Raw genomic sequence first — 23,877 nt, 5'->3', positions numbered from 1 at the left:
TTGAAGGAAATGAGAGAGGAAAACTTGCTCTCGGCCGCGTATTCCTCGGCGACACTCTATGTCATGAACCTACCAAAGACACAAAACTGATATGTTCGAGGTTAGAGTGAGTCGACATGGTTGAACTGGGACTCGCGGACAACTGAAATCAAACACATCGTATCCTAGGCGTTTTAGGACAGTCTAGGGTTATCGACATTCCAACATCCGACGTTAGCTTCTCGACTGTAGCTTCCATGAGGATAGCAAAGGCGTATGCAGCACTCGTCACTAATTCCCTAGCTTTCATCTTGCAAAATTTATAATTTACTGGCTGTAGCACCTTTTACTTTGAGTGTTCGCCGAGTATAAGCGATGCGTCATACTGGACTGACAAAGGAGTAAGTGTACTTGAAGCCCCCGCTTCACAAGGCCAAATAAACAATTCTACTTTGACAGGCTATGATAGAGAACAGAAAAGCATACAACGACAGAAAATGGCGGCAAAGTCATCGCAACAGAGTGACGGTGCTAGGTGGCCTCCAGCCATGTGGCATTATTGCTTCAAGTACAAACAAAACATGCCAGTGGGGAACGGCGGCAGAGTCCCTCCCGGGAATGTGAGCAGTATGTCAAGTAAAGCATTCGATGGGGAAAAGAGCATCTGGCGGAATCTCTTGCGAAGTCCCTCCGGGATATGTTATCAAAATTTGAAGGCTAGAAATCAAGCCGAGATTTCCATAGACGGAGCGGATGGGATAATAGTTCCCCGCCGTCAACTCGATGCCAGTGCAGGACTCTGGCGTGAAGAATTGGCACGCTAGAATCGACGACTGCTCCGGGTTGGGCATCGACGGCGTGCCGCAAGGAAAGGCAGCCTGGGATCCAAAGTAAAGGTTGTCTATGTCGTCGCAGTTCCCGGAAGCTCCACTGCAAAAGGTATACTGTCCGGACACATTGGCGTAAAAGTAGCCGTACGCAACGAGGGTAAAGTTGTAGGCTGGAAAGCTAACGCCGCCATAAGTTCTCGTTGTCGTATAGTCGACCGGGCCGGGGTTGAAAAACGGGATGCTCAAGGTATCCGTGAAGCCAGAGGCCAGAGGCGATAGCGAGAAGTAGTAATCTGGAGAGAGGCCCAGGCCGTAGGTTTCACCCGGAACGCCGTTGAGGTTGCGGTAAACATCAAAAGGCACGCCTCCGCTAGGACAAAACGGCGCAGGGCAGGCCAGGGGGTCCAGCGTGGGGCTGCTCGTAGCCGACGTGGATGACTCTGTCGCGGTAGCCGTTGCTGTTGTGGCCGAGGTGATTATTGGAGATGACATTCCCGTCGAGACAGTGGTGCCGGTAGCCACAGATGTTACCCCGGTGCTCGACGTTCCTGCTGTCGTGGATGCTTCCGCTGTAGTCGACGCCCCTGTCGTGACAGAGGTACTAGCAGCAGTAGATGTTGCCTCGGTGCTCGATATTCCTGCTGCAGTGGATGTATCTATTGTAGTTGATGTATCTACTGTAGTTGATGTATCTATTGTAGTTGATGTATCTACTGTAGTTGATGTATCTATTGTAGTTGATGCTCCTGTTGTAACAGAGGTACCGGTAGCAGTAGATGTTGCCTCAGTGCTCGATGTTCCTGCTGTAGTGGATGCTTCCACTGTAGTCGACGCCCCTGTCGTGACAGAGGCACCAGCAGTAGTAGATGTTGCCTCGGTGCTCGATATTACTGCTGTAGTGGATGTATCTACTGTAGTTGACGCTCCTGTTGTAACAGAGGTGCCGGTAGCAGCAGATGTTGCCTCAGTGCTCGATGTTCCTGCTGTAGTGGCTCCTGTCGTGACAGAGGTGCCAGTAGCAGCAGATGTTGCCCCAGTGCTCGACGTTCCTGCAGTAGTGGATGTGTCCGTTGTTGATGACGCCCCTGTTGTAAGAGAGGTGCCAGCAGCAGTAGATGCTGCCCCGGTGCTCGACGTTCCTGCTGCTGTAGATGTTCCCCTTGTAGACGACGCCCCTGTTGTAAGAGAGGTGCCAGCAGCAGTAGATGCTGCCCCGGTGCTCGACGTTCCTGCTGCTGTAGATGTTCCCCTTGTAGACGACGCCCCTGTTGTAAGAGAGGTGCCAGCAGCAGTAGATGCTGCCCCGGTGCTCGACGTTCCTGCTGCTGTAGATGTTCCCCTTGTAGACGACGCCCCTGTTGTAAGAGAGGTGCCAGCAGCAGTAGATGCTGCCCCGGTGCTCGACGTTCCTGCTGCTGTAGATGTTCCCCTTGTAGACGACGCCCCTGTTGTAAGAGAGGTGCCAGCAGCAGTAGATGCTGCCCCGGTGCTCGACGTTCCTGCTGCTGTAGATGTTCCCCTTGTAGACGACGCCCCTGTTGTAAGAGAGGTGCCAGCAGCAGTAGATGCTGCCCCGGTGCTCGACGTTCCTTCTGCTGTAGATGTTCCCCTTGTAGACGACGCCCCTGTTGTAAGAGAGGTGCCAGCAGCAGTAGATGCTGCCCCGGTGCTCGACATTCCTGCTGCCGTGGATGTTTCCCTCGTAGATGACGCCTCTGTCGTGACAGTGGTGCCGGTAGCAGCAGCAGTAGATGTAGCGCCGGTATTGGAAATTCCTTCTGCAGTCGACGTGTCCCTCGTAGAGGATGCCCTCGTCGTTTGGCGAGTCGATGCTTGCCCGCCCGTGGACAAGGTGTCGCTGGCGGCACTGGTCGTCTCACTCGTCGCTCTGGTTCGCGTTTGACCTTCATCCTTGCCCGTGTCTGCCGTCGCCTTTCCGCTGGTGGTTATGGCGGTAGAAGTGCCCAACGTAGCCGATGTGACGGTACTTCTCCCTCGAGCCGACGTGCTGCCACGAGATGGGCCGCTCGAGGCTGCCGTTTCACTTGTAAATGTCACACGAGTCGTCAGGTCAGAGGTCCTCGTACGTGTCTGCTTGCCTCCGTCCCTGGTGGTGCTCGTGACGGTAGACGATTCCCTCAACCATTGCGTCGTTGACCGACCCGAGCGTAGAGAGCTGGAGATGTCAAGAGACGACATCTGCGTCGCATGGCGTGTATTGCCGGTGAGTTTGGCTTCCCCACTGTAACAACATGTCAGGGACCTCGAGCGACCACGATGGTATTAGGGGTGAGTGATTCCACACACCTCGCCGTAGCAATGAATTGCGTCGTCGTCTCCGTCAGGGTGATTTCGGTGACCAGGGTGGTCGGGCATTCGTTGACGACAATGGTTTGGTCGCCGATGGTGAGGATCGTCTCGGACGCAATGACGGTGCTCAGGATGGCGGGCTGATGGCAGACGACGACGTGAACCGAGGGTTCTGGACAGTGCATCACGCGATGCGCCGGACAATCGGCCAGACGATGGCCGTAGGCGTGCAGGCCGAGACTGCCACCGAGCGAGGCTCGGACAAGGAAAGCCGTCATCCGCATCGTCGGCAGTCGAGTTGCTCTTGCGATGCCGAGGCGACGGGCCCATGCGTGGAGGGCACGCATCGCTATATACGAGAGCTATGACGGACCCATGATGTCTCGGTCGTCTCAGAATGTGGGCGCGTCTTGGAATGCGGCCGGCGCCTTTGCTCGCCGAGTTGCCGGATTGCATACCACATCACGTCCAAGTGTCCCTCGCTGGGACCCAAGATCACCCCCCCCCCCCTTCCCCCCCCCCAAAAAACCATTCGTCGTTGGAAGCAGTGTGAGCTCGAGACGGGACGGGGTACAGGAGGGGGGGGGGGGGGGTTATTTCGACGACAATCGTCGAGAGCAGACGTATCCAGGTCCTGAGCGTGTACACCGACTCTCTGCCGAACACGTACGACGCCCCGTAGAGGATCATATCTGCTCGCTGCTGCAAATGATGGTAGAGCGTCTCCAGTCGGGGCATCTCGGCAGAAACACTGCTATGGCGCGAGAGGGAAGCCAGGAGGGCGGCCCCCCGTCGCGGTACCGGGTCCTGGAGTTGCGGGGAGCCGCGGTTCACAGGGCGAGGCAGACAAGGCTAGTAGTGGCTAAGGAATGTGGATGACGGCAGTTGATGATGGCTATGGTCGCGCCGACTGTCTCTCCTCTAGCCAGGTCTCGGCTTCGATACCCTCTGGTGGCATCCAACCGCGGACTCACAAGAGAGCCGCGGTGTGTCGGTCGGATCGTTGGACGGCGTGCGGCAGCAACATGGCCATGGCCTGCAGCATCCGTGACCACCCAAGTTAGTATGGCAGCAATACACCACGGGATGGTCGCTCCTTTGGACTTGATTTTCCATTACGAGGGGAAAGGTTCTGTTCACGGCTCCGTACACCGCAAAAGTCCTTTTCTCATGAGCACAATAGTGTCCTTGTCGTCGCCGACGATTTGGGGGACTTTCTAGCCTCCACCTCGACTGTCGATGCGCCATGAGCGAGCGGCAACGAGACGACAGAGGGGTGTAGGTGGGTTTTTATAGCCACGCCGCGGAGGAATATTCTGCATTGCCGTATTCGTGCCTTTATTTTCAAAGACTTGCAGGACATGCCGCATGAGTTTCTGCCGGGTAGATGGCGTCCCCGTGTGTGTGCTCCTGTCGTTGCATGGCTGGGAACAGTGCACCATGCCATTGTGTTTGCTGTGTTTCGAGGCACTCCTGACGGCCCTTTTGACGTGCGAGTTGCATTCGCTACGGCTGTCATGAGGGAGGCGGGTCACTCGATCCTTTTCGACGTGCGAGTTGTCATATTCGCCACGGCAGCCACGAGGTATTAGGCCACCACTCGATCGAGCGCCCGTCCCGACGGTATGCAACAGGGCACCGGTACCCTGGGACAATTGTTCAAAGTGACATATGCAGGGTTGAATGCCGGTTCGGTAGCCTACATTGGCTTGGCCCAGAATCCCGGAATCCAAAGCCCAAGTGTAGGTGTTGAAACGATGGGAAGCTGACCAGAGGGGGGGTGGCCAACTTGACGAAGGACCGACATGACGGGACGAGCAGGCAAACCGCGTTTGCTCCGTGGCCTAGACAGCAACCATGGCCGTTTGCGGGCGTCGTCGATATGCCCACGACGTTAAGTACGTACAGGCGAGGAGTAGCATCCGATGAGTCGTACAAGTGCTTTGCTGGCACGGATCTTAAGAATTCGCACGGATTCCCCGGTCCAAAGAAATGCCGGTCCCGGCGAATGCACCACTAGCGGCCCAACAGCAAATTCATCGTGGAGAAACGCCCGCTCGCTAGCAGACCGCCATCCAGATGGACATACACCTAGTGTTGCGGGGATCCAGGCGATAACCTGCGTGTTGGATAGGAGTTCTTGCATGACGAATGGGAATGAATGGTCGTCTGCGGAACTGGATGCCATGTGTAAGGTGGAAGGCTAAGTGGCTTTGAGAAGAAAATGCTAAAGAGATCTGCCATGGCATGCAGAGATGTCTTTTGCATTCATTCACGGTGGTATTGAAGTTTCCCCTCTTGGAGCGTCTGCCTGCCTCCTTGCCTGCCTGCTCACCGCCTGCTTGCCTACCTGTCCACCGCCTGCTTGCCTGTCTGTCTATCGGCTGCTTGCCTTCGTCTTCCTGAGACGGCAACGCCGACTGCTCCTGCATGCGCGTGTCATCATCCTGACAGGTCCCGCAGCACGTCGTCTAAGCGTTGCCTCTTCCGTCTCCGTAAGGCTGGATCTCGCGTCTCGGTCGCCACGAAATTCGGAGGTATTGACGAAGGATCGGTGTCCGACGTGGCGCGGGCAATGCTGAGTCTTGTGAAGACGCGATGGACCATGGGGAGCGGCCAAGGATGATCATATGGCCATTGCAACTCTGTTCTCCCACGACGGCCATGTCCAAGAGACAGGCATGCCAGAGGCTTGGATGGTAGAATGAAAGGGCCGGCAACAAGGTGCGAATCGACCGAAATGCCGTTCCGCCTCAGGTCGCTGTCATGGCCGACTTGACCCAAGAAAGAGTAGAGCCAAAAGGCCCAGGTTTCGAGTGGACGTTGGCGGCAAGAGGTGCCACGCTTCTGCGAGTCGCCACCGGTGCCCCCAGCCAGCATGCTGCCTTTTGCGGCATCTGTCATGTAGCCCTGGAGAGGGATCGCTTCTTCACAAGCGGCGAACCTGACTTCAATTTGGGAGTCGCCATACAAGGCGGCCAGATCAGTCTGAATGGCCTTTGCCAGATCTGCAGGTTGGACATGATGCCACTGATCGGGCGGAAGGAGGAGCATGAGGTAGTCGACCAGGGAATCGTCCTTGTCCGGTCCTAGAAAGGCCGTGTTCCAGCCGTGGGCACGCGCGAGGTCGGCCGGGTCGGGCCAGTCTTCCCTGGAGGCTGTGACATCGTAGAGGGCCAACGAGGGAAATTGGGAGACCAGAGGAAGGGACTCTTGGGTGGCGTGCTGGTCACCACCACAAATTCGCAGGATCCGAAGAAGAGGAAACGGATTTTTCACCTCGGTCCAACCGCGAATGAGACGATTACTTAGACGGGGATAGCTCGCCAACTCACTCTCGGCTGGTTGGAGGAGCTCAAGGACGCCGAGATTCCTCATCTCGGCGAGGCAAAGCATTTCGTTGGCCCTAAACTTGCACCCTCCCGCAATGATGAGGTGGGTGATGAAATCGGCCGTCAAGGAGGTCAAGGGCTGCGAGTACCGCCGCAGTGCGCTGTCCGGCTCGCAAATGTGCTGTCGAAAGCGGCACAGCCCGAGCGTCTTCTCGGCATCCGCCAGGCATAGGAGCTTGGAGAATAGCTTCCAGGCATGCAAACTGACTCCGCTGCCGTGGCCGGGTCAGCGGCCTATCCCAGACTGTGCCGTGCCGTGCTGCAGATGTACGCATAGGCCGAACGGGGTCAGAATCGGCCGAGACGAAACGAAGCATACCTCGGTTCCAGAAAGCGCCAGATGCGCCGCTGCAGGTGCTGGGGAACATGGGTCAGATACTCCCAAGATGGTATTCTACCAATGTTGCTGACAATGACATTGATTGTCATGGCCACGAGGGAGCGCGGGCCTCGCTCTCGAACCGACGTCGACGAGGAGGCGATGGGCTGTCGACGAGACCAGTCCTGGGCATCAATCCCCTGGGGCGACATCGCCTGGCGTGACAGGGTCCATTCCTGGAAGACTTGGCCCGTGGACTCGTCGAACATGACGACGGGTAAGCGGAGGGGAGGGCAGATGGACAGCACGGCCGTTGGTTCCAGGCTTCGCACTGCGGTACCGTGATGGCCTCTCCATTTCCGCCTGGAGGTGAAGTAGACGACGGCTGTGGCCTGATCGGTAGATGTCAGGCAGTACTGATAGAGGAACGGCGTCAGTGCAGGTACCGAGTTCATTTACGTCGCAACATGCTTGTACAAGTATAGCATCCAATAAGCCCGCACTCCATAGGTACCTAGTAAGTACTCGGTAGCTCAGTAGTTGTACTCCGTAAGTACAGACTGTACAGTTGTAGGCAACCAACCATTATTGGCACTCCTCCACTGGTATTATACTTGCAGTATTAATAGTTGCGCTCCGTAATACTGTTGTTTAGGCCACACTCAGTGCGGCACTCATTTTGTGTTTTACAGTTGTGTACGGCAAGGTAAGTACGGTACCTACTTATACTCTGGTGCGAAGTAATAATAATTGGTAGCATCACCATGTTAGTACAGCCATATATCTGTACTTGATTATATACTGCCCAAGGTACTAGCTACTAGTAAGTATGTACTTACATTTGGTAGGTCAGCAAGTCCACTACTAGGTACCTGCAATGGCATCAATATCAGATAGGTGATGAGTATGGGCGTGCGCGAGACTTCTATTTCAGCGCGAGATACTAGTGCTACGATATTGGCAAATAACCGCTGTACAAGCATTCCTTCCTATTGGTAGCATAGGTACCTGTTGTCGCTAGATCCGACGATGCCGTCGAACAGCGTCGAGCAATCATGAGCACGTACGCGAGAGACGAGATGTTCCTAAGAGTACATTGCTCTCTGCCCCTCGTACGCGTAGGTACGTGCGTACAAATGCCTCAGCCGACGCTTGGCTGCTGGTGTGGGATCTTTTCCAAGTCTCCCACATATTGGGCCAAGTTGTCGGCACCGACACCTCTGCTTTGCCCAAGAAAGGTTGAACAATTACCGGCTCCCACGCGTGGCTCTTATGCCGCTGGGCTCCTCCTCGTTGGCAGATGCCGTCATGGCGGGGAGGTGTTCTTGTCTCCAACCACGTCCCGCCGCAGTCCAATCAGCTACAGCATGGGCTTCAGGTTCTCGGACACAACAAACGCCGGTTCCGTCTTGCTCCTGATCTCGTCCACCGTCACGCCGTCGGCAATCTCGACAAGTGTCAACCCGTGAGCAAAGTCGACGTCGAACACGCCCTGTCATGGTTCGTCAGCACACTTTCTTCGCCTCGCCGCCCCAACCCCAAGGCGCAACTCACGAGCTCGGTGATGATCCTCGAGACGCAGGCGCGACCCGTCAGCGGGAACGCGCACTGCTTGACAATCTTGGCATTGCCCTTCTTGTCCGTGTGCTCCATGGTCACGACCACCTTGGTGGCGGACGGGTTGCTCACAAGGTCCATGGCACCGCCAAAGCCTTTGACCTTGCCCGGCAGCATCCAGTTGGCCAAGTCGCCCGTGCCGCTGACCTGCATGGCGCCGAGGACGGTGAGGTTGATGCGCCCGCTGCGAATCATGCCAAAACTCTCCTCGCTGCCAAACACGGCCGCGCCGGGCTTGAGGGTCACCGTCTCCTTGCCGGCGTTGATGAGGTCCGCGTCCTCCTCGCCCTTTCTCGGGTAGGGGCCCAGACCGAGGATGCCATTCTCCGACTGCAGCTGGACCTCGACGTCGGCGTCGACGAAGGCCGGTGCGAGCATGGGCATGCCGATGCCGAGGTTCGCGTACATGCCGTTCTTGAACTCCTTGGCCGCACGCCTCACGATGCGCTCGCGCTTGGCCGCCACGTCGCCCGTCCCCAAGGCCGCCTTGCTCTCGGCGCTCTCTTCGTCCTTGGCCCACGTGAACTTTTCAATCTGCTTCGCCGCCGTGCTCTGGATGACGCGCTTGACGTAGATGCCCGGTAGGTGGACGGCCTCGGGGGGGATCTCGCCAGGCTCGACGAGGTGCTCCGCCTCGACGATGGTCATCTTGGCGTTGCGGCCCATGGCGCCGTTGAAGTTGTGAGCGGCCAGCCGGAACTGGCAGTTGCCGAGCTTGTCGGCCTTGTACGCCTTGACAAAGGCGTAGTCGCCCTCGATGCTGTGCTCCAAAAGGTACGGCTTGCCATTGAAGACCCGCACATCTCGAGGGTACGAGTATTCGGCCGCCGTGCCGTCCGGCTTGTTCCTGAGTGCGAGGTCACCCGTCTGCACGACGGTGCCGTACGCCGCCGGCGTGTAGAAGGCCGGGACGCCCTTGCCGCCGGCGGCGCATCGCTCCGCGAGCGTACCCTGGGGCGTCAGCTCGAGCTCGACCTCGCCCGTCAGGTACATGGTCTCAAACGTCTTGTTCTCGCCGATGTAGCTCGCAATCATCTTCTTCACCTGTTTCGTCTTGAGAAGCTTGCCGAGGCCCGAGTTGTCGGTTCCGGCGTTGTTGGAGACGGCGGTGAGATCCTTGATGTCGCGCCGTTCGAGCACCTCGTCGATGAGAGTGTCGGGAACACCGCAGAGGCCGAAGCCGCCGCACAAGACGGTCGAGTTGGCCTTCATATCCTTGAGAGCCTCGGCGGCTGAGGGGAATATCTTGTTGATCTCGGCCCGCCGGCTGGAGACGGAGAAGGATCGGGCGAAGACGGCAGAAGGCTACGAGAGCTCTGCGTTAGCTGAGGACGCCGGTCGTTGATGCCGTCCGAGCTCCACCCCTTGGAACACTCACCATGGCGCCATGGTGAGAAAGGGCCCGGAGAGCGTGCAGGCGGAGAGCTGTGGCGGCCATTTTGATGGCTTGCGCCGCCGACGACGGACGAGAGTGTTTTCTGGAGGATAGACTTGGAATTTGGGACGGCAGCTCAGCCTATGATAATGTCGACGTGTGAAATTGAAGCAATGTCATGCGACGACCACTGGATAGGTTGGTCAACCGGAAAACGGTTCGACGAAAGTTCCCGTTCGGCGTTGGCGATTGGATGAAGGAAGCAAGCAGGCGCTGGGACATGTGCCGCTATCAAGGCGTTCGTGGTAGTAGGTATGCAGTTATGTCCATGCATAATAGTCGACGCATGTGAGCCGGGCCGGGGCGTTGCTAGAGCCGCAGGTGGCCGAGAGCTCCCGTCGTTGCCGATATGCATCTGTCGGGGCACTTCAAACACCGTGCACCTGCAGAGTACATTTGCAGGTAATTATAGAGCATCACCGCTGTACTTGGAGGTGCCGCAAGAGGAACAAAGTACTGCACCCGCGAGTTCATGGTACCTCGGGGTGAGGTAGCCACGCACCAGGACATCGGCGTGCACCATCCGACCAACTCGCCGTCGCTGTGTCGCGGCGACCAGAGCTTCGGAGCATGCGTACTTGTGCTTCGTACTCTGTGCACTGATAATAATACCACGACCATCTACATTTACGTTTTCCGTTTGTTCTGGTCGTGTCTCGCACGGAGCCGGCGATGATTGCAAAGTACAAGTATGCACTCCGTATAGTGGACTAAGTTGGTGCAGGTATCGTGGGTAGGTACTAGGTAACAAGGTACTAGGTACTAGGTATGCATGTATAGCAAGGTCCCATGACGACCCTGTGCAGCGGGTGCCGACGTACGCTCCTGGACCTTTCAAGTACCTCTAAGGGGTAATAGCACGCTTAGTACCTACTACCCCTACTACCTCATGTCCTCGGTGAGCTGGCGCGCCGACCTAGCTCCCGTCATCAGACGCTGCAATCCCAGGGCTCGGGGTGGGAGGAGCCTCTGTTGTACAGCTCGACGGCGACGGCCATTCTGCCCCCATTTTCCATTCTTGACGATGCCGGCTGCCCTCCGACGGCATGCTTGACGTTTTTGCGACGGCCTCGTGTTCGCCGGCATCTACGCAGCATGGCCAACGTAGTGCTCGTAGTATGCAAGTAGGTGTGCTCGTACACAGTACTGCAATACAGTGAGCAATACAGTGAGCAGGTTGGAGCAACACAGTACTGCAATACAGTGAGCAATACAGTGAGCAGGTTGGAGCAACACAGTACGGGCTACGGGGTACCAACCAAACGTGCGAGTATACCTATCAAGTACAAACAGGTACTAGACAGGCACTAGGCGGTGGTATCCTCTACCGCTCCGTGCTGAAAGAGTGCCGTACTAATGCAAGTAGCTGCCGGCCGCCGCCGTGCTTGCGCATGTAGGTGCAGGTATCGCAGGGTACATGAAGTGCCGACGACGGTACTGGGCTGGCCGCTCGTTTCGTCTTGGCCGGGCCACCCTGCGCCCTTCAGCATCCTCCTGGCAGCGGCAGAAACGGGGAACCGCTTGGCCCCCCCCCCCCCCCGGCGCCGTCGCGGGCTCGTGAACCAACGACTAACCAACCGCAGGTACGGGTTCGCACATGGTCCCCCGACCGGCTGGGATGCCTATGGCGAATGTAGACCTCGAGGCGCGGACTAGGGAGGCACAGTGCGGGGCGGGGTTGGCCGTTGGCGTCGGCCGTTGGTCATGCAGACAAAAGCTCACATGAGAGGGGCCGGCCGGTACGTACTTACTTACTTACCCACTGTAGCTCGCTGGGCGGTATTAGGTGCGAATACAGCTAGACGTTATATCGCTGTATCCGTCCTTGCCTCCTCTCCGTCGCCTTCATCGCACCTGCGTCGCTGCCGCTCTCTTCCCCTTCCTCGACTTCGACGCACCACTCGCCGAGCGTGTCGTCTTCGTCTCCTCTCCCATATCCCATGGTGTCGTCGACGACGTCGTCTCCGCGTCCATCATCACCCGCACCGCACCTCGCTTGGCCGGGTGAGTCGTCTGCGTCGACGTACGGTGCGAAGCCCAGCACGGTCGGTCCGTCCCGGCGAGCGTACGGCACGGTGGCATGACTCGCCTCGACCGGTCCGGCCGATGTGTTGTGATTTGACTTGACAGCACGACGCACGCCACGCCATGCCGCGAGACAGCCGCATCTCGGCCACGAGGCCCGTCTTCCCGAGCTTCCTGCTTCCGACCCTCAAGCTCGGACGGCAGCGTCGGCGGTCGGAGACGCCTTCTTCGTCGTCGTCGCCGCCGCCGCCCTTTTCGCCCACGGCAGCCTCGGCCTCCTCGTCGGCGAACGGCTCGCCGCCGGAGGATGCTTCCTTCATCTCCCGCCACGTCGCCGCCCCGCCGTCCGGTGGCCGGCTCGCCCGCGCCGCACCCGACACCCTCCGCTGCATGAACTGCTCGACCGACCTCGCGCTCGCCTCGCAGATCATATCCAAGGGCTTCACGGGGCGCTACGGCCGTGCCTTTCTCGTCGCGCCGCCGCCGCCCGAGTCGACGCCGCCCGAAAAGCAGCCGCCGCCGCCGCAGGATCAGCAGCGGCGGCGGCGGCAGCAGCAGCAGAGGCCCAGCAAGGACAGGCTCGACCTCGTCAACATCCGCGTCGGCCGCAGCGAGGACCGCCAGCTCGTCACCGGCTGGCACGTCGTCGCCGACATCTGCTGCGCCACGTGCTCGCGCAAGCTGGGCTGGAAGTACGTCGACGCCCGCGAGCAGTCGCAAAAGTACAAGGTCGGCAAGTACATCCTCGAGGTCGAGCGCGTCATGACCCATCGCACCTGGGAGGACGTCGACGTCCCCGACGCCACGCCCGACTCGACGGCCGGCGACGAGGGCGACGATGACCTTGTCGTCTTCGACTCCGAGGACGAGGACGAGTGCGAGGACATCTTTGCCGGCGTGTGGGATGCCGAAACCGTGGCGAAGCGGAGGAAGCAGACCATCGCACGGCGGCAGCACTCGGCGGCGGCGGCGGCGGCGACGACGACGACGGCGACGGTGACGATGACAACGGCGGCTCATGGGCTGTGATTTCAAGGAATGCATCTCGCCACCGACACCGGTGCTCGAGCCGCCGTCCGTGGACAAGCCGTCGGTGCCCCCAACCCCCAACCCCCAGCTGCTGCCCCGCGACTCTCGTTGGTCTGGACACGTCATGTGACGGCCTCAGATGATGGATGGAGACCTACAGTATACCCTTGTCTTTCTTTGTGTGACGGGCGGCAAAGGCCTGCACAGCTCGCACCTACTTTTTCCTGTTTCTATCCGTACGGCAAAATCGCCTCACTCCTCGTTGCCGCGCCCGCCCTCGCTCGCCTCCTCGTCACCGTCCTGCCTCTCGTCCACCGCCTCGCCCCGCATCGGCGGCACCGGCGGCGCGGACCGCTCTTACTTGCCTTGGGGGGGGAGCCTGGACTCGATAAAGGCGGCCACCTCGTCGAGCTCCTCGAGGCAGGCCGAGTGCTCCATGCCCCTGGTTCCGACGTCAGTGACTGCCATCTCGTCCGAGACGATGCACTCACCTGTACGTCTTCAGCGTGACGCCGTATCCCATGCCCTTCAACGCCTTCTCGCTCGCCTGCGCAAGCTCGTGGCGCACGAGCGGGTCGCGGTCGCCGTGACCCATGAAGACGGGCGTCGCCTTGTTAATGTCCCCGGCGGGCACGTGCTCGCCAAACGTCTGGTTGAGGAGCAGCCAGGAGGAGAGGCCGACGATGCCGCCAATCTTGACGGGCGCCGTCAGGCCGGCAAAGATGCTCATGGCGCCGCCTTGAGAGAAGCCGCCGAGGAGGACGCGCTCCGAGGGGATGCCGGCCGAGATTTCCTCCTCGACGAGGGAGTGGACGTAGGCGCGGGATTGGAGGATGCCGGCCGCGTCCTCGTCCACCTTGGCATCCAGCGAGGCGGCCGCGTTGCCGAGCGTTTTCTGGCGGTGCCGTGAGTGAGCGGCGCGCGCCGACGTCAAGGTCGAGAGGCACAGGCTGCCTGGGGTGCACGTACAATGTCGAACCAGCCCGGCATGTGGAAGCCGTTGTTCTGCCCGCCTCGTCAGCTCACCCTTGACCCTCCCGAGAGGCAGCAGAGTGCCCGGGGCGGCGACGGACCATGGTGATGGGAATCACGGGCGCGTTGGGCAGGATGAACTTGATCTCGCCCAGCCGCTGCCTCCGCTGCCAGTGCTCGACGGCGTCGGCCCATCCCGCCCCCGTGTCGCCGAGGCCGTGGATGAAGATGACCGTGGCCGTGTGCCGGCTGATGGCGGGGAACACCAGAGGTGCCGCTCGGCGGACCGACGAGGACATGACGTCTGCCGTGGGGGGTGCGGAGGAGGATGACGAGTCGGTCGCGCTCTCGGCCGACGGCGACTTGTACACGCCGAGGTGTGATAGGAGAAGGGCAAAGACGGGAAGAGCGCAGGCGAGAGCAAAGAGCAGCCTCGGGTTTAGCATACGAAGCTGACGTGTACGAGTACAAGTAGGTTGCGCGAGGGGGTGGTGTTGGAGGGCATTGATCTTGGTGGTGGGGAAGCCGTCGAGGGTTGCAATTTAATAATTTAATACTTGTATTAATTACTAAATATTAATTGCTAAACGTTAATTACTCCGAACCTGTCTGACTGACAATGTGGATCCAAACCCGTCAAGCCTATTATGGGCATTTTACGGAGTATTAAGTATATTATTCTTCATTTCTTGTATTAATTAATACAATTATTCACCCTATCAGTCTATCACGAGTAAGTACTCCGTATTTACAGCACCCCGTACTCAATGTGTACTTTACAAGCAAGCATAGAGTACAAGTTTGTTCACCTATTTACAGTACAAAGTACAAGTACACTTAAATTACTTGGTATGTACACCTTACACCAACTTACCCTGGACCAGACATGCATAAAGCCCGCAGTCCGAACCGAACCTCCTTCACTCTCTTGAAAGCTGCATCGAACTGCTTCTGTCCCGCGCCATGCCATCTTGCCGTTGGCTCTCGTACCTGCGCTTGCTATCCTCGAAATCGCCCTCTTGTTCGTTTCCCCCGAGGCCGAGGTCGCGCCCGCGCTGCCCTCGTTCGCCATGAGGACCGCGGCAAGGAGGAGGTCAAGTCGACAGATCGACCTCGAGTCGGCCGCCGACTTCATGCATGTTCGCCATGAGAACCACGGCAAGGAGGAGGTCAAGTCGACAGATCGACCTCGAGTCGACCGCCGACTTCATGCATGCCAAGCATAGACATCCATCCATACGCACACCCGACCTCAGTGATGGGACGTGTGGCACCACAACCCACAGTTCCACGTATGGCCAGGCTGCTCTGTTTCTTCTTGCTTCCCTCCCTCGTCCGCAGAGGGGGGGCCGTGGCTGTCCTTCATGGCCGCCTCTTGCAATTCCGTCTCTCGTCTTTCGCCTTCTTTCGTTTCCGTCTCCGTCTCCGTCTCCGTCTCCGAAACGGCCATCCAGTCTTCAGGTCCCATGTCGCCGGTCCAAACAGTTCCGTTGGAAGCGTCCCCCCCGAGCCATCGATATTCCGTTTGGAATTTTTTCATGGCCATTGCTTGCTTTGGTAGATTCGCGCAACCGGCCGTCAACGTGATGCCTGCACCTTTCGTCAATCTCCTCCTCAACAGTGTGCAGCCGAGTTGGGTGGAACCGAGGGGGGCGAGGAAATGACAAACCTTCCAACAACCATCGGTCTCGTACAAAGCCTCTGAAATCTTCCAGCAGGGATATTTGCCTCACGGCGCTGATTTGAACCGTCTTGGCGCCAAACATATTCATCATGTCGACCATGCCACTTGTCGAGTATCCGGCCTTGATCGGTCCGGCGAATGCTATCCTTCCTTTGGCTCCTTGGAGGGTGAAGGACAAGCCATCACCGGTGCCGGCCCAAGCCTTGTTGGCCACCTTTAGTTCATAATGCAGGCTCCTGATGGTGTCGCAGGGGGGGGTCATGTTCCAGTCCTTCGGGCCGACGTCAAACGTCGCAAGAGACTTCCATTCAAAGGGCGCGAGAAACCATCCACCCGGATGCTGGTACCATGTATTGAGCCCCGTCAGTCGGTGGTATTCCACGTCAAAGCCTGGCGTGGCGCATCGTGCGCGTAGGGCAATGTCTGCGTCGAGGCTCCCGGTTAGTCTCCAAGAAATGTCCCATGATCCGTGGTCATGACCCGTGGTGATGGCACCATACCTTGGACCTTGAGCCAGTCATTCCTCGCGCCAAGCAGCTTGAAAAATAGTCCCCTCGCAGAAAGACTAATCTTCTTGATGGCATGAATGTCGATGGTATCCGAACCAAAGGCCGACTTCAGATCGACCGGTATCCAAGTCGAAAAGCCGGCCGACGGTCCTTCGGCGATGGGAACCGTGACCGAACCGGCTGGGCCCTCGAGCGTGGCCTGGAGGGCGTCGTAGGTGCCGGAGAAACGATCATTGGACAGGGCAAAGCCGAACTCGAGATTCGACATGCGGCTGCATCGTGCGTTTCGGTCGCTCCAGGGTCTCACCATGGATTTGAGCACCTTGCAGTTGTTCTCTGCCCGCCACGTCAGTGTCTCTCCTCGACGCGAGCGATGATGAAACGCCAAGGACGGCGGAAGGCGTCGCAAGGTAGGTCCTTACTGTGAATCGTGGACTTTTGCCCTTCCGTGATCCATCGTTTTTGTTGATGACGCCAGGTGTAGATGATTCCGAGGGAAATCATGGCGGCGCAGGCGCTCTGGGACAGCTGGTCGGTGAGAATCCTGTTGCTCGTCTCGGGGCTGAGGGCTGAGAGGTCGACGCCGCCGGAGCTGGCGTCTCGGACCACGTCCGTGGGCAGCAGGGAAGAATTCGGTTCCTCCGTCACGGCGACGGCATCGCTGCCATCGCCTGGAGGCTCATCCACCTCCATCGGCTCCCCGGCCGAGGATGGACCGGGCTCGTCACCCGACGGCTCGTAGTCCATCGGTTCGGCAGAGTCCAGCCGCGCCCGCTGGTTCATCTGCTCCACACTCTCCCTGCGGCCCGTCACGTAGGCGCCCGAAGAAGTTCGAAAGTCGACGTAGAAGTAGGCGCAGACGTTTGACCTGCGAACCTCGCGGGTCACGTCGAGACCGCCTGGTTTTGCTTGGAAATCGAGGCAGCGAGCGTATGGCGTGCCGGCGTTTCTGCTCGTGCCGAAGGCGTGCCTTGGTCAGCTTGCACACACACTCTCTCTCCTCGACATCACTGTCGTCTCCGTCCGTCATCCGATTCTTTCGACGTACCGGATGATGACGACGTGTCCAGACCCATCCGGGCGAGTGTAGGCCAAGCCCATGACATCCACACGACGCCCCGTAGGGCCGGCAAAGGCAGACCTTCCCGGACGGCAGCGCATTGCCGAAGGCGTACCATGACCGGTCGTTTCGTCTGTGCCTTGAAATGTGTACGCGCGGAAGCGGAGACCAAGGGTTTCGAGAGCCGTGAACATCTCGGCGAGCGAGATGCCACCGACTCCAGGCCTCGGCAGGGGAACGCCAGCCCGTCTCGAAATGTCCTCGACGGTAGTGTCAAGGAGGTGGGCAGCAGTGACGAAAAAGCAGTCGTTTCGCACATTGTTCTCCACCATCCATTTGATGAGTTCATCGGGCGGAAGAGGATCTTGCTTGTCTCGTCGATCGAGCGACTTTGCCTCGGCCGCGTCATCCAGCACCACTGGCCACCCATGTTAGCTACATCAGAAGCGGCCGTCTTGCCGTGCTTACCAGCATTGCTGCCATCGGCCGCCGCTCCATGCCGAACGACGCGAGCATCGGTCGACATCTCTACCGCCGTCGGGTCGCCGCCAGCCGGCAAAAGAATCTTGCCGGCGGCGACATGTTGAAGGCCGAGGACAGTGCTTGCAACGAGGGCGAGAGACGAAGCTCTCATGCTCCTCCCCAAACGTCTCGCCCTGTTTCTCGTACCTCTGTCTCGAGCGAGCGAATCTGGTCAACGGTCACGAGGGAGGGCAACGGCACAAGAGAGGGCGGTTATTGTTTTCAACGTGTCGTGTGTCGGAGCATGGGATCGATGTTCAGCAGTCGGATGATGTAGTACTTAATAGTAGATGGGCAAGTACAGTATACACACTGTGGGCAATTTTCTCGCAGCTTCCGAGCTCTCGCGACGGCCCAACCAAATCATGGCACCAAACTAGTAAATCCTGCGGCAAAGTTCCAGCCTAAATATATACCGTAAGTACTTGCACGAGCGCTGGTTAGTGACAAACACTTACTCGTATGCTCACTGCTACAAGGACGTTGGCATTAATATTGCCAGCGGCGGTTGGCAATGCCATACAAGTAGGTACCCACTGCAGCATGTTGATACATAATAGTACGGAGTATTTCCTGGGTCCTACTAGGTAGGTACCTAGTACCTAGTTTGCGAAGCCAAGTACCGGCATACTACATACCTAGTACTTAGTACCTAGTAGTAACCACCTAGACTGTACCTACTTACCTACTACTAAGGTAGGGAGTCGTAAGTACTGTACCTGTGTGTGCATGCGCTGTGGTGATACTACATGTACTAGGTAAGTACTAGGTACATGTCAGTCCTATTCACTCTTGGAACTTGATACTGTGCAGTGCCGGATATTACTACTAGGTACCTAGTAGCAAGTACGGAGTACTAGGTATTACTACGTACCGTAGTAATTATTCTAGTACACTCTGACGTAATTGCAGAGTACGGTGCACTGCACACCTACTTACCTACAGTACTTGTAGGTGCGTTGCAGGTGTAATACGGAAAACGTACGCAGTACAGCAAGTACTTGTAAGCTCTTTTCTAACCTACTACCAGTACGATGATGGGATCCCCAGTGCTGGTGCGGTACAAGCAGCACACTACGGAGTACAAGCACTTGCATGTATACGGAGTACTAGGTACTAGGTACCTAGTGCTCAATCAAGCGTACGGGGTAATACAGTGTAAGTAGTTGTAGGCGTAAGGGGCAGTTGTAAGTGTACAGTAAGTTAGTAAGTTAGTAAGTATGTGGCTTGCAAGTGCTAGTATACCTAAATACTCCGTACGCTGTACTGTAACTTAGTACTGTACATGTATTATTACCAGGTACCTAGTAGTAACTGGTTGTACGGAGCACTGTACATGTATTATTACCTAGTAACTAGTTGTACGGAGCACGGTACATGTACAGAATACATACTGCACAGTAGTTCCTGGGTGCTGTGGATCATCGATTGCCAGGGATCCCTTCATTACAGGAACCCAGTATGGATGCTGTCCGCTAAAGAATTACTAGTCCGGCATTGAAGATGGCAACTTGAGCTGCATATTCCATGCATCCTCGGGATGCTCATGCATGTGCTCAGGTGCACTGAAGTATACATGTGAGTACCGTTGGTGGACGTGACTGGACGTGGTGCTGCACGTGTACAGTACAGCTACAGAGCACTCGTAGGCGTACGCTGTACGCACAGGTACAAGTGGGCGTACCAAGTCTAGGTACCTGCATGAATGAAGTGCCTACTAATACGGAGTACTTGCACTTTGTAACACAGTATACATGTACTTGCGTTGTCTTGTCTGCAGTAGCTGTGTATACAGTATTACCTGTAAGTGTACGGAGTATTATTACATCATTTACAGAAACGAGTGCTCCGGACCAAGTTAATATTATTGCAAGTACTCTGTAAGTACTCCGTACAGGACAAGCACATCCTCAGGTGAGTCTTTCGTTATTATTGCAGGGATGCTCTTGTATTATCTATTATCCTTTGCCTGCACTGACATGTAAACACCTGAGTACACCTACAGTACAGTAGTTGCACAAGTACATGTACACTACGGAGTACAGTACAGTATATTATGTACGGAGTAATACAACTACTAGGTAATCACTGTACTCCGTACACCTACAACTACTTGCACTGTACTTGGATACACGTACTTGCACTGCTCTGCGTACAGTGCAAGCAGAGCTGCTCCACGACGGTATCCGTACTGGCGAACCACCCACCTACAGTGGGGGGGCAGAAAGTATTTGCCTACCTTGAGGTACCATTTTCCATTAGGTTAGATTGGACTGGGAATGTGGTACCTAAGGGTAGGCAAATACCTTTTGCCACATACTGTGGTACGCCGTACTTGACGTACATACTTCGTTCTACACCGGACGGCATTCGAAAACACCAAAGTACTCCATGCACCCGGTCAAAATGCTTGATTCCCGCCGTATCAAGTGCGGACCAGGGCCATCGACGGACCCGACGCCCATGTATCGACCATCTTCTCGACGACGTGGGCAAGGTGCCAACGAATGCTGCTGCGCATCGAAAATTACATGCACCATGGTGCAATCGAATTCTCCGACTTCTATTCAACACCGGGTAGTGGGAAACGTGACACGGTTGCTGCCCATGTCCATCGAAAGCTGGGCCGCTGCCAGCGTACGTAGATGCAATGAACGGCGCAGAAATGCGATGGATGCCCCGGATTGTGCAAAAGGGCCCGACGACCACCATGTGGATGCAAGCTCGTACGAATGTAGACGCAAGCCCGTACGAACCTGCTCGGTAGGCGGCGCTGATATCCATACACACAATCTCATCCAAGCCGGGGCGGCGGTGCAGCTCTCGTTGGCGTCGCCTTGTCCGTGCGCATCAACCCCGGGGAGCTCTCCTCTACGATTGCGGCTCCTCGGCGACGTAGTGGAGGTAGGCGCCCAGCAGCTTGGTGCCCTCAATGTAGTTTCGCTTGTCCAGCTTCTCGTTGATGGAGTGTGCGCCGTCCGTCGAGCTGCCCATGGGCAGCAGCAATACATTCTTGCCCGTCGCTTCCTCAAACGTCAGCGTCACGGGGATGCTGCGAGGTGGATTAGCGTGAGATCCGACGGCTCCTCCGGTCGTGGGCGTCGCCCGTCACCTACCTCCCACCTTCGCGCGTAAAGTCGGGCTTCACGCCCCAAACGCGCTCCGTCGCCTTGGCCGCGGCGGAAAAGTTCCAGTGCTTCGGCGAGGCGGCCCACCACTTGCCCGTGTGCTGGGCAAACACCTTCATCGTGTTCTTGCTGCCGAGCTTGGAAAACTGCTCCTCGACGTACCGGAAGACGGCGGCGTTGGTCGTGTCAATGTCCATGTTGGGCACCGTTCGGATCGAGAACTTGCCAACCACCTTGGCGGGGATCACCGTCTTGGCGCCGGGGCTGGAAAAGGCGCCCTCGACACCGTGTATGGAGAGCGAGGGGTACCGCCAACGTGCCATGAGCGTGCTCTTCTTGTCGTCGTGGATCGTCGTCTGGCTGCCGAGGGACTCGAAGATGTTGTCCATGGTAAAGGAGATGCCGTCGTAGAGGCTCTCCTCCTCCTTCGTCACGGGCGCCACCTGCTCCATGATGCCGGGGATCTGGATCTTGCCGTGCGTGTCGACGAGCGACCCGAGCAGCCGCACGAGATCCGTCATGGGCTCCTGCGCGGTGCCGCCAAAGACGCCGCTGTGGAGGTCGGCGCCGGGGCCCGACACCTCGATCGAGTAGTAGTTGCAGCCGCGCAGGCCGTAGGTGAGGCACGGCTTCTCCGTCCCGAGCCAGTAGTTGTCCGAGATGCAGACGGCGTCGGCGTCGGCGAAGAACTTCTTGGCCTCGGCGACGATGAGGTCGTCCAAGCCCTCGGAGCCGTACTCCTCCATGCCCTCGAAGCACATGAGCAGGTTGACGGGAAAGTCGACGCCGGCCTTTTGGTGCGCGTCGATGGCGTTGAGCCAGCCCAGGACGGGGCCCTTGTCGTCGGTCGAGCCGCGGCCGAACATGCGGCCCTTGTCGTCCACCTTGAGGTCGAACGGCTCCGTCGCCCAGCCGTCGCTCTTGTCCGCCGGCTGCACGTCGTAGTGGCCGTAGACGAGGATGGTGCGCTTGCTCTTGTCGTTTCCGTACCGGCCGAGGACGACGGGAGGGAGGTCGAGGTGCTCCTTGTGCGGCTGCTTGCCCAACGGCCGCAGCTCGACCTCGACGCCGAGCGACTTGAGCTCGCCGGCGAGCCACTCGCCCATGCGGACGACGTCGGGACGGCGGGCATCCTCGGCCGAGATGGAGGGGATGGCGACGGCCTTGCGGAGACGCTCGACAAAGTCGTCGGCCGAGGCGTCGACCTGCTTAAAGTACGAGTCGAGCTGGGGAGCCATCTTTCTAGCTTGGTGACTGCGGAGGGAGTCTGTGAGGTACGGGCGGCGAGAGCGGATGACGGTCGGAGAGGAGCGGATGATGGTCGGAGAGGAGCGGCTGGATGGCACAAACGGGCTTCCTCTTCTCGTCAAGACGGACGCTCGGGAGGCAGAGCAGAGGACGGCCGAGGTGTGCCGCATGATGGTGCGGGGCAAGGCTGCTGGCCTGAGGATTGCTGGCCTGAGGATGACGAGCCGGTACGAGGACGGAGTAATAATACTCCGTGCGCGCCGTAAAATATCTCACGTTGCCGCTTACCCTCGCTCTCTCTCCTCCTTCTCCATCTGGCGGTGCTGAGTTTGGCGGGGGAGCTCGAGTGCATCCATTGACACATTGTGACGCTGCTGCCCAACGACCAGCAAATGGCGCCCCAACAGCTCCAGCGGTCGTTCGGCTAGGTGCGGCGCTCGCGGCCAATAGGGATTGGCTGATTCCTTTGTTCAGGTAAGTAAGTGCATGTGCTGTACATGTACTGCACATGTACTGTACAAGTACCAACGCTTTGAATCTCTCCCAGCCGTTGGTCGGCACGCTGCCCTTGCCAAGCACCCTGTTCAGATCAGGTACGAATGGCAAGTGAGAGAGCATGCAAGTACATCAGTTTGACTGTGAAGTCTGTACTCCGTACCAGCAGGAGCATGTTCAAGGGCAGGAAATGCACTTTCAGGGCTCATGTTCAGTGAATGCAGTGCGCTTGTTGATTTACTTGTATACCTACAGCAAGTATGACGGAGTGCTGATGCTGTACATACTTACATGTGCCACATCAACACTTGCATGTACTTATACTGCAAGTACGTGTGGGGAGTACATGGACAGGACATGTACAGTACATGCACCGCACACATACTAATTAATTTCACATGCACAACTACAGTAATACAAGTAAAAGAACTTACTCCGTACTAAAGTACATACTTAAAGTAGTAAGCACAAGTTAAAGGTACAAGTGCAAGCTATTTCAAGCACTTACAGGTACATGTGTGCGCTAGTTCACAAAGTAGTTGTACTTGAATTCCGTCTTGCACTCGCTAGTGTTACATGTATACGCCTGCACTCGCACGTAGAGTTTCAAGTACTTATACGCAACTTAGCACACAATACATGTACTTGCACCCTCCCAAGTACAGATCCAGGAACCTCTTCAGGGTCCATACCTGTTCTCGCCGGGCAATCAGTTGAGCCGCCGTTCCGCCACCCCATCCGCTCTTGACTTAGTCATCCTTCGCCCTGCCTGCCTTGGCCAACACCGCCCTGGTTTCATAAAGAACGCTCGTGCCCGCTCAGTTCTCGCTCCCTCCGCTTTCCTCCTGCATCCACCTCATTTCGCCACCCTCCCCATCACCACCCAGCGTCCCCATCGTCGTGTCGCCAGTCCCATCACATCTGACTTCCGGTGACTGTTCTTTCCAGCGTCAAAATCCTTCCGGTGACATTGCCGTCGCCGAAGCGGCAAAAAAAGTCGTCTGTCCCAGCGCCTAGCGTCCTCTCCCAACAACTTTTCGACCGACCGCCCTGTCCCTCCCGTCGACGCCGTCGTCCCCAGTGCATGATCGTCCGATCCACGTTTCTTTGGGATACATCGGAAACGAGGTTCTGGATACCGTGCGTCTCTACTGACAAGTGGCATTGCGTGGCGCAGAGATTGTCGCGGTGATTTCTGGTGGCGAGGAGGAACCAGGATTGTCAAAACCGTTGATCTTTGCTGGCTTAGGCCCATTGTACTCCCTATATTCTCTCCCTCTGACCCTATTGACGACTTGTCTTTTCACTCAAGTACAATCAAAA

At 57.4% G+C, this 23,877-nt stretch overlaps 6 protein-coding genes across 6 annotated transcripts; 1 reads left to right on the top strand and 5 right to left on the bottom strand.

The window, feature by feature from the left end:
* Positions 1–611: 611 nt before the first annotated feature.
* DCS_00142 (uncharacterized protein) lies at positions 612–3,466 on the bottom strand (the record flags this gene model as incomplete). Its single annotated transcript, XM_040797484.1, has 2 exons — positions 612–3,051; positions 3,117–3,466. 2 exons carry the CDS (start codon positions 3,464–3,466, stop codon positions 612–614), a joined length of 2,790 nt encoding a protein of 929 aa, XP_040658367.1.
* Positions 3,467–5,561: 2,095 nt separating this feature from the next.
* DCS_00141 (uncharacterized protein) lies at positions 5,562–7,285 on the bottom strand (the record flags this gene model as incomplete). The annotated part of the gene is made up of 2 exons (XM_040797483.1): positions 5,562–6,723; positions 6,831–7,285. The coding sequence occupies 2 exons, from the start codon at positions 7,283–7,285 to the stop codon at positions 5,562–5,564; spliced, it is 1,617 nt and encodes a 538-aa protein (XP_040658366.1).
* Positions 7,286–8,190: 905 nt separating this feature from the next.
* DCS_00140 (succinyl-CoA:3-ketoacid-coenzyme A transferase subunit A) lies at positions 8,191–9,885 on the bottom strand (the record flags this gene model as incomplete). Its single annotated transcript, XM_040797482.1, has 3 exons — positions 8,191–8,322; positions 8,385–9,752; positions 9,826–9,885. 3 exons carry the CDS (start codon positions 9,883–9,885, stop codon positions 8,191–8,193), a joined length of 1,560 nt encoding a protein of 519 aa, XP_040658365.1.
* A 2,145-nt stretch (positions 9,886–12,030) lies between these two features.
* On the top strand, positions 12,031–12,936 carry DCS_00139 (yippee family protein; the record flags this gene model as incomplete). Its single annotated transcript, XM_040797481.1, has 1 exon — positions 12,031–12,936. The coding sequence occupies one exon, from the start codon at positions 12,031–12,033 to the stop codon at positions 12,934–12,936; it is 906 nt and encodes a 301-aa protein (XP_040658364.1).
* Positions 12,937–13,293: 357 nt separating this feature from the next.
* On the bottom strand, positions 13,294–17,795 carry DCS_00138 (lysophospholipase; the record flags this gene model as incomplete). Its single annotated transcript, XM_040797480.1, has 11 exons — positions 13,294–13,378; positions 13,428–13,831; positions 13,906–13,941; positions 14,010–14,360; positions 14,783–15,096; positions 15,193–15,498; positions 15,578–16,015; positions 16,093–16,437; positions 16,524–17,071; positions 17,150–17,579; positions 17,630–17,795. The coding sequence occupies 11 exons, from the start codon at positions 17,793–17,795 to the stop codon at positions 13,294–13,296; spliced, it is 3,423 nt and encodes a 1,140-aa protein (XP_040658363.1).
* Positions 17,796–20,554: 2,759 nt separating this feature from the next.
* Positions 20,555–22,229, bottom strand: DCS_00137 (glutamate carboxypeptidase; the record flags this gene model as incomplete). The annotated part of the gene is made up of 2 exons (XM_040797479.1): positions 20,555–20,735; positions 20,800–22,229. 2 exons carry the CDS (start codon positions 22,227–22,229, stop codon positions 20,555–20,557), a joined length of 1,611 nt encoding a protein of 536 aa, XP_040658362.1.
* Between the last annotated feature and the right edge of the window lie 1,648 nt (positions 22,230–23,877).

Source organism: Drechmeria coniospora, chromosome 01 (genome assembly GCF_001625195.1).
Source record: "Drechmeria coniospora strain ARSEF 6962 chromosome 01, whole genome shotgun sequence".
In the NCBI taxonomy this organism is placed as follows: domain Eukaryota; kingdom Fungi; phylum Ascomycota; class Sordariomycetes; order Hypocreales; family Ophiocordycipitaceae; genus Drechmeria; species Drechmeria coniospora.
The sequence above is the reverse complement of the archived record's forward strand: the minus strand, read 5'-3'. Positions and strand labels throughout refer to the sequence as shown.